The 7,954-nt window shown below is 40.0% G+C and overlaps 1 protein-coding gene and 3 non-coding genes across 5 annotated transcripts; all 4 read left to right on the top strand.

Annotated features, from left to right (window-relative positions):
• Positions 1 to 4,205: 4,205 nt before the first annotated feature.
• Positions 4,206 to 7,647, top strand: LOC107604646 (large ribosomal subunit protein uL1). 2 transcript variants are annotated; one of them, XM_088491291.1, is made up of 6 exons: positions 4,206 to 4,301; positions 4,391 to 4,444; positions 4,536 to 4,755; positions 4,887 to 5,052; positions 6,672 to 6,877; positions 7,383 to 7,647. In XM_088491291.1, exons 2-6 carry the CDS (start codon positions 4,440 to 4,442, stop codon positions 7,434 to 7,436), a joined length of 651 nt encoding a protein of 216 aa, XP_088347417.1. In that variant the 5' UTR covers positions 4,206 to 4,301; positions 4,391 to 4,439; the 3' UTR covers positions 7,437 to 7,647. The 2 variants fall into 2 exon arrangements, with proteins under 2 accessions (XP_088347417.1, XP_088347418.1); XM_088491292.1 differs by lacking the exon at positions 4,206 to 4,301 and having other exon boundaries at positions 4,308 to 4,444.
• Positions 5,675 to 5,800, top strand: LOC148561955 (small nucleolar RNA U19). Its single transcript, XR_015886316.1, has one exon. It is a non-coding gene; the product is annotated as a small nucleolar RNA U19 (small nucleolar RNA).
• On the top strand, positions 6,051 to 6,176 carry LOC148561954 (small nucleolar RNA U19). The gene has a single exon (XR_015886318.1). It is a non-coding gene; the product is annotated as a small nucleolar RNA U19 (small nucleolar RNA).
• Positions 6,430 to 6,552, top strand: LOC148561953 (small nucleolar RNA U19). The gene has a single exon (XR_015886321.1). It is a non-coding gene; the product is annotated as a small nucleolar RNA U19 (small nucleolar RNA).
• Positions 7,648 to 7,954: the final 307 nt, after the last annotated feature.

The following is a 7,954-nucleotide window of genomic DNA, read 5'->3' as shown; positions in this document are numbered from 1 at the left end:
AGGCAGTAAAAGAAATAGTAATATTTAGCAAGGAAAAAAAAGTAAAAGGGACACTCTTCCCGACCTAATGGAGGGAAGCTAACCCTCTCCTCAGGGTCAGGCGACACCAATTCATAATTCTTCTCATCCTCCCTATTACTACAAATCCTATGAAACCTCCTAAGTTTCTCACATTACTCGGGGTCGGCAACAGTAACATACATCAACACTATAGAGTCTAACCAATCGGCCATACCAGCAGGGACCTTGGTGGACATCTTGACAATGTTCTTACGAGAAGACATAAAGCAACTACACCTACAACAAGAAAAACAAAAGGAGTCACTACCAAAACAACTCGGACAGCTACAGAAAATGAAGGAACAACTAATAAGTAACAAGTACGGCAGCAAAAGGGTACCCCAGGATTCATGTAAAACAAAGAAAACAAACACCAAAAAAAAAAAAGAAAAACTCAGGGGCACCCTTTGGAGGCAGCACAGATGCAGAAGAGACACATAGGAAGATCAAAATCCTGGCCCCATCACCAAAAAGGAAGAAGGTCCACCTAAAGCACCTATATTTCCCCAAACCAAGCAACGAAGACCAAAAGGTTGCAACTTCAAAGAAGCATAATCACCAAAAAGCCCTCAAATAGCAAAAGCTTTGTACAAGAAAAGCATGCAACAGTAAAGTGCAGAGAAGCACGACAATCAAAAAGCATAATATAAAAAGGAGCGAAGTAAGAGCACCAACCTGCGGAAGAAGCTAAACGAGCAATACTGCAAGCCATGAACAAACTTCATCCAAGGTAATGGAAGCTCCAAAGGTCCAAGAAAGGGACGATCTTAAAGAAGAAGGAAAGGTAGCTCCTTTCGCTGGGCAAAAGAAATGCAAAGAGTGAACTTCAGGAAGAATAACGAGCTCAGGGGTAAGATTGAAGGATGAAACAGAAGGGAGAAGGAACTGAAACTAAGAGCAAAACCTCTTCTTTGATTTCAAACGAAGGTTTAAAAAGGGAAAAGAAACGGAAAAACAAATTGAAAACCCTATTAATGAGGTTTTTAAAGGCGCTCGCACGTTCCCAAAGAAGCTAATAGCATCCCAAAAATGCGCCGCAAATTAAAAAAGCTAAAAACGCTTCGCATTTAAGAAAGCAACGCTAAAGATTCGTTCAAAGAGGAGCTGCTCTGAACCCACCCAAACAAATGCTTGAACACGACTTCCTCTAAGGGATCGAAGCCTAGAAGCATGACCTCATGAAGAAGATCGAAGCTCAAGCAGGGGCATTGTTCATACTCTGAACCGAGCTATAAGGTCCGGGTTGGACGAAGATAAAAACGACCGACATGTTCTAAAGTTGGTCCGCCTCTGACCTCTGCGTAAAGAGCTCAGCCAAATTACTATTGAGGCCCAACCGACCCAGAGCAGAAGGTCGCAGTGCACCTGAAGGCGGCTGACCAAAAGATAGGTGATTTCATCCACAAAAAAATAAGATAAAATAACAAACTTATCTTAAGGGAGGTCACTCTACACTACTATAAATATACTGGAGTACCCAGGTATAACTCACACTCTGATTCTACAAAAAACCTGCATAAAGCCCATGCTAACTTAAGCATCAGAGTCTCTTGCAGGTACCACCACCCTTCAGTGACCAAGGATTAGCAGCACATCAAGACCCAACAAGTCAGATGCAACAGCTCCGGCCACATCAGAAGATCTCATCCGAGATCGACCTTCAGTTTCAGGTAACCCTCAGAACAATATCCTAATAAGTTTTGCTTGTTTGAGTTGTGTGATTATTTCTAATTTTTCTATAAAATAATTCAGATTTTTTCAATGTTCAAACTCACTTTTTCATCTCGATAAACCTTTACCTAATAGAAAATATCCAAGCAAAGATTCATAACTCAAGTAACAAAAAGCAAAAAGTATCTAGAAACAAGAAAGACATATACAAACAAAAGTATAACTTTATGTAGTTCCATTCCTATAGAATCTTTCAATCACATTTGCATTTGGTTACATTCCAAGATGAAAATGAAAAAAGGACATGAGAATCACTTTAAGGATATTGTTAATAGAAAGGGATAAGTATTGTTTTGGTCCCTAACGTTGAGGGTCAGAATCGAAACCGTCCCTGATATAACTTTTGACTTAAAATCGTCCTTAATGTTGCATTTTATTTTAAAATCGTCATTTCTAATAAAATTTTTTAATTTATTCCTAAACTACCCCTACTATATTAAAAAATTATAAAATTTAAAAAATAAAAGAAAACGCGTTTGGGTGGGGGGAGGAAAAGGGTATACGAAGGGGGAGGGGAGGGAAAGGGGGAAGGGGGGAAGGGGAAGGGGGAGGGGGGACGGCGATGGCGGCTCTGTGGTGGTGGTGATGGAGGAGAGGGGAGGAGAAGTGGAAGAAGCCAGAGAAGAAGAGGAAGGGGATGCGGGTTCGGGGTGGGAGGAAGGGGAAAGGACGTGGGGTGGGGTAGGGGGAAGGGGAGAGGGGGAGAGGGAGGGGGAAGGGGAAAGGGGGGAGGGGGGACAGCGACGGTGACTTTGTGGTGGTGATGGAGGAGATGGGGGAGGGAAAGTGGAAGAAGCCAGAGAAGAAGAGGAAGGGGACGCGGGTTCGGGGGTGGGGGGAAGGAGAAAGGACGCGGGATGGCGGTGGGGAGAAGGGGAGAGGGGGAGGGGGATGGGGAGGGGGACGGCGGCCGCCTCGCAACCTCGCCGCCTCTGCCTCGTCGCCTCAGCCTCGCCGCCTCGCCGCCTCCGCCTCGTAACCTTGTCGCCTATTTTCTTACTTCTGCTTTCTTGCTTTCTATTTTTTGCTTTCTTGTTTCTGCTTTCTTATTTTCTGTTTCTGCTTCTTGGTTTGGTGTTGTTGCTGTTGTTTGGTGTTCTTGGTGGTGGTGTTTGTGTTGGTGGTGGTGTTTGTGTTGGTGTTGGTGGTGGTGGTGGTTGTGGTGGTGGTGGTGGTAGTGGTGGTGTTGGTGTTGGTGTTGGTGTTGGTGTTGGTATTGGTGGTGCTGGAGGTGGTGGTGGTGTTGGTGTTGGTGTTAGTGGTAGTGGTGGTGGAGGAGGTAATTGTGTTGGTAGTGGTGAGGGTATTTTTGTCCAAAAAAATTAAAAGGACGATTTTAATACAAAAAAAAACGTTAAAGATGATTTTAAATCCAAAATTACAATGGGGACGGTTTCGATTTGGACCCTCAACGTCAGGGACCAAAACAATACTTATCCCTAATAGAAAATATTTGAACAAAGATAACAATAAGCACTTATAATTAATAACTAAGAACTTAGGGTTGAGAAGAAGATTGAGGAGGTATAAGAGCCACATGGATTTGTGGTTCAACAACATGAAGCAACCCAGTGGCCAACCTTTTAGTCAAGTCTTCCTCTTGCCACTTCACCATGTCAGCAGCATATCTACTCGCACAGTACACTCCGATGGCCGTTGCTGCCATTCTGTAAACATTGGTAGTTACCAATCGAAGTGACATGGAAAGAATGGTAGCAAGAGGTCCACCTATAGTTCCTTACTTGACAACTAGGAGGCCGGTTTTGCAGACCATCGCAGAGCTGGACAGCAGCCACACTCACACCATTCTGGCACCCTCGCACTTCTGTTCTGACTTTGCGACCTGGTCTAGTTATTGTTCAAAGGAGCGAAGAGAGCTTCCAGCTGTGGTGCTTCCACCATCCATCATAGTGCCTCAACTAATAGCAATGGGTGACTAAGCTTTAACAAGGAGAAGAACAACAAAAAGAAGAAGATAAAGAGGACTAAGAAGACAAGAAGAAGGAAAATGGAGGTTGATGAAGAAGGACCTAAGTTAGATAAATAATGAGAGAAAATTAGGGTTTTAGGAATCAAATTGGATATAAATACAACTCTTGCTACGTCAGCTAACCGTTGCAGCGACTAACGTGGTAGGGAGGGTGCCACTTCAGCACTCTGTTTGTCCAGTCATTGCCGAAAAAAGTCAAAAGACTACATTAGTGTCCGAACCTAAATCTAAAAGCCCACTATACATAATTTTAAATTTCGAAGACCAAGACGGATAATTACATTATAGGAATTTACTATACTAAATACTATTTGGTGGGAGAGACTCCAACATACATATGTAATCTAGCATTTAAAGATTTTGGACCCTTTGATGTTTGATCAATTAATACTACCAAAAAAAATTATCCAGCGTCTCAAACAAAGTAGCTATGATGCATATATATATTATAGGAAAAATATATATATGTATATTTGTGACTTAGTTACTGAGCTGCTGACTAGGGTTTGTGGCGGCCACGGTAACTCGCGCTCTCTCTCAATGCGTTAGCTACAACACATTACACATTATCCGCATTTTCGTTATAATAGCAGCTTGTTCTATTTGCAGAATAATCTTTTGTGGCGGCACCTCAAACACCAAACCTCTGCTCCTTACAATGAGGTACTATTCCAATCCAATCGATATTCTTATTTCATTGCTTAGTGACTATTAATCAGTGTTTAATTTAATGTGTGTAATTATTACATTTCAGTAAGCTACAGAGTGATGCACTGAGAGAGGCCATATCTCAGCTCGTTGCGAATGCGAACGAGAAGAAGCGCAAATTCACTGAGACAGTTGAACTTCAGATTGGTTTGAAGAACTATGACCCCCAGAAAGACAAGCGTTTCAGCGGTTCCGTTAAGCTTCCTCATATTCCTCGCCCCAAGATGAAGATCTGCATGCTTGGTGACGCTCAGCACGTCGAAGAGGTTAAATCTTTGTCATAATAATCGTTTCGTGTGCTGTGTTGTCGATTGTTACTCATCGTTAGGTAAAGATAGTGTTATAGGTTAGTTATTGTGATTTTGATTGGTTTTGATGCATTTGTGTTGTAACATAGGCTGAAAAAATTGGGCTGGATTGGATGGATGTCGAGGCACTGAAAAAGCTTAATAAGAACAAGAAACTTGTGAAGAAGCTTGCTAAGAAGTATCATGCTTTTCTAGCTTCTGAAGCTGTCATCAAGCAAATTCCTCGCCTCTTAGGCCCTGGTTTGAACAAGGCAGGCAAGTAACTTCACTTGTTATGATATTCGTTCTATTGATTGTTTCTCTCTATGAAACCTTGTTTCAGTGGGCATGTAAAATTTGTTATTCTTTTGAACCATTGCCTGATTTTCTATTATCTATTTTGAGGTTTTGAAAGAACATCTTGATTGTGTGTAAATCATAGCTAAGAAGCTGATGAAAATGTTTTCAACACCATAGATTCTCTTTCATAGAGGTCCTTAACTGAGTCATTTACTTCTTGCCTCTTTGAGTAGCACAATAATATACCATTTCATATGTGGTTGGGAGGTGGACATCAATTGGAACCAAATTAACTTTTGGGATCTTTTGAGAGAGGCCTGCTGAAAGGACTCAAGTCTCGTATTGATTGTCCCTCACGCAGCCATCATTGGTTACAATATGTTGCTTAGTATATAACTAATTTGCATCATGCCATCATTGCCAGCTTTTCTATTATCTTCTGTGTGATTTAGGAAGAACATCTTGATTATCTGGGAATCAGAGTTAGGAAGACAACGAAAACGTTTTTAACACCATAGATTATCCTGTAGTTACGTTCATGACAAGGTCTTGTAATCTATGCCTCTTTGAGTAGCTCTATGAAAATTACAAATTCCATATGCGGCTTAGTTAGGGGGCAAACATCAACAGGAACCAAATTAACTTTTGGTATCCTTTGAGAAAGACCTTTTGAAGGGACTCTTCAATCTAATATTTATTGTCCCTCAAGCAGTCGTTCACATTTTCTTCTACCTACAAGGCTCAGTAGATTGAAAATTATTCTTTCATTTTCGGATTATGATATATAACTATTTGCATCATGCATCATTGCCGGCTTTTCTATTATCTTCTGTGTGATTTGGGAATAACATCTTGATTATGCGGAAATCAGAGCTAGGAAGCTGATAAAAAAGTTTTCAACACTGTAGATTCTCTTTTGACTTTCACGGAATGTATGCCTCTTTGAGTAGCCTTATGAAAATAATCAGTTTCATATGTGGCTTAGTTAGGGGGCGGACATCAATCGGAACCAAATTAGCTTTTGGGGTCCTTTGAGAGAGGCCTCTTGAAGGGACTCTCTAGTCTCATATTGATTATCACTCAAGGAGCCTTTCACATTTTGTCTAACTTTTTTATTCAAGTGTACATTGGATTGAAAATTCTTGCAGTTTCATATTTTAATTTGTTGCTTAGTATAGGACTATTCACTTCATTGCCTGCTTTTCTATTATCTGCTTTGGGGTTTAGGAAGACCTACTATTTTCTGCCGATGGAAAAAGTTTTCAGCAACATAATTCTCTTATAGTGAAGTTCTTAACCAAGTAATGTAACCTATGCCTCTTTGAGTAGCCCTATGAAAATAATCAATTTCATATGTGGTTTAGTTAGGGGGCGGACAGCAATTGGAACCCAATTAACTTTGGGATCCTTTGAGAGAGGCCTTTTGAAGGGACTCTGCAAGCTCATTGATTGTTCCTCAAGCAGCCTTTCACATTTTCCCTACCTTTTTTATTCTTAACAAGGCTACAATGGATTGAAATTTCATTTTTGCGGTTTCGGATTATAATATGTTGCTCTGTATATGATCAGTTGACTATATGAACCCACCAATGCAGGTAAGTTTCCAACATTAGTGACACATCAGGAATCCTTAGAGTCAAAAGTTAATGAAACAAAAGCAATGGTGAAGTTTCAACTTAAGAAAGTTCTTTGCATGGGTGTTGCTGTTGGAAATTGCTCAATGGAGGAGAAACAGATATTCCAGAATGTACAACTCAGTGTCAATTTCCTTGTTTCATTATTGAAGAAAAACTGGCAAAATGTAAGTTTGACTGTTCGAGGCCTTATATGAGTATCAGTATTAAGGTTCTCAATATTGGAGCATTAAGTTTGAGAGTCTTTTGGGCTTTTGGTTTAAGTATACAAAATTTTGGGTCTTATTTGAAACTGTTTGTTCTCTCCAAGATAAGATATAGGCAAGCTAATTAATCTCAGCGTGAGATGTGTTTATTTCATGATGTCAATATATTCTATTATATTAACAAGCATGAATATATTTGAAATTGTTCTATTACTGCCCGTTGATGTGTTCATAAAAAAGCTTAGGCAACTACACGTATCTTTTAAGTGATGTCTTTGTAGCCAAATGCTGGCAGCGTGATGTTGAATAGGCACTAACTTAGTCTCGTTGTTAAGCAGAGAATCATTTTCAACTACCTTTGTTTTGATTTGAAAAGGAATGCTGTCTTTGAAAAGTGATGTCTTTATTTTATTTTTTTAATTTTTTGTTAACCGTCTTTTCATTTATGTTTTGTTTGTTGAAACAGGTGAGATGCTTGTACCTCAAGAGTACAATGGGGAGTGCAATCCGCGTATTTTAGATTGTTTAGATATGGGTAGTTTGCATTGGCTAAACCTCATGAGTTGTGGACATGTTAACGGGATGTTATTGCTGACAGTTAATGCCCCCATTTTTTTTTTCTGACATTCTTAAGATTCTTTGATATCAATTGTTTTATGATAATCCTTGTTTTCTGTGTCATTAATGACTGGCCACAAAAGATTCATAGATGTATTTGGTTATTTGAATTTTATTCCGTGTTAGCTTTTTATTTTTATGATAGGTTTCTCTTAGAAGTGGAAGAAACAAAGCACATACGAAATTAGAATAAAGTGGACGTCAAAACATTCTTCCCATTTTTTTTGTTCTTTTGGTCAAACCCCATTCCCCCACCCCCGGCGGGTTCTGGGTGGTGAAAATTGCCTCGTATTCCATAGTGGACACGAAAGTTGTATATCAGAAGATCAATCCTACAGGGCACTGGTGGTAACATCTGTAAATGTAACTTCAAGCCCTGGGAAATAATACTTTATATTTTGGTGGGAGGGAGAGGGAAAG

This window comes from Arachis ipaensis, chromosome B6 (genome assembly GCF_059453495.1).
Source record: "Arachis ipaensis isolate K30076 ecotype BB chromosome B6, ASM5945349v1, whole genome shotgun sequence".
In the NCBI taxonomy this organism is placed as follows: Eukaryota; Viridiplantae; Streptophyta; class Magnoliopsida; order Fabales; family Fabaceae; genus Arachis; species Arachis ipaensis.
The sequence above is the reverse complement of the archived record's forward strand: the minus strand, read 5'-3'. Positions and strand labels throughout refer to the sequence as shown.

Coding starts and splice junctions, on each gene's coding strand:
- LOC107604646 (XM_088491291.1), top strand. Junction 4,756..4,886: donor ACGCTCAGCACGTCGAAGAG/GTTAAATCTTTG, acceptor GTTGTAACATAG/GCTGAAAAAATTGGGCTGGA. Junction 5,053..6,671: donor CCCTGGTTTGAACAAGGCAG/GCAAGTAACTTC, acceptor CCACCAATGCAG/GTAAGTTTCCAACATTAGTG.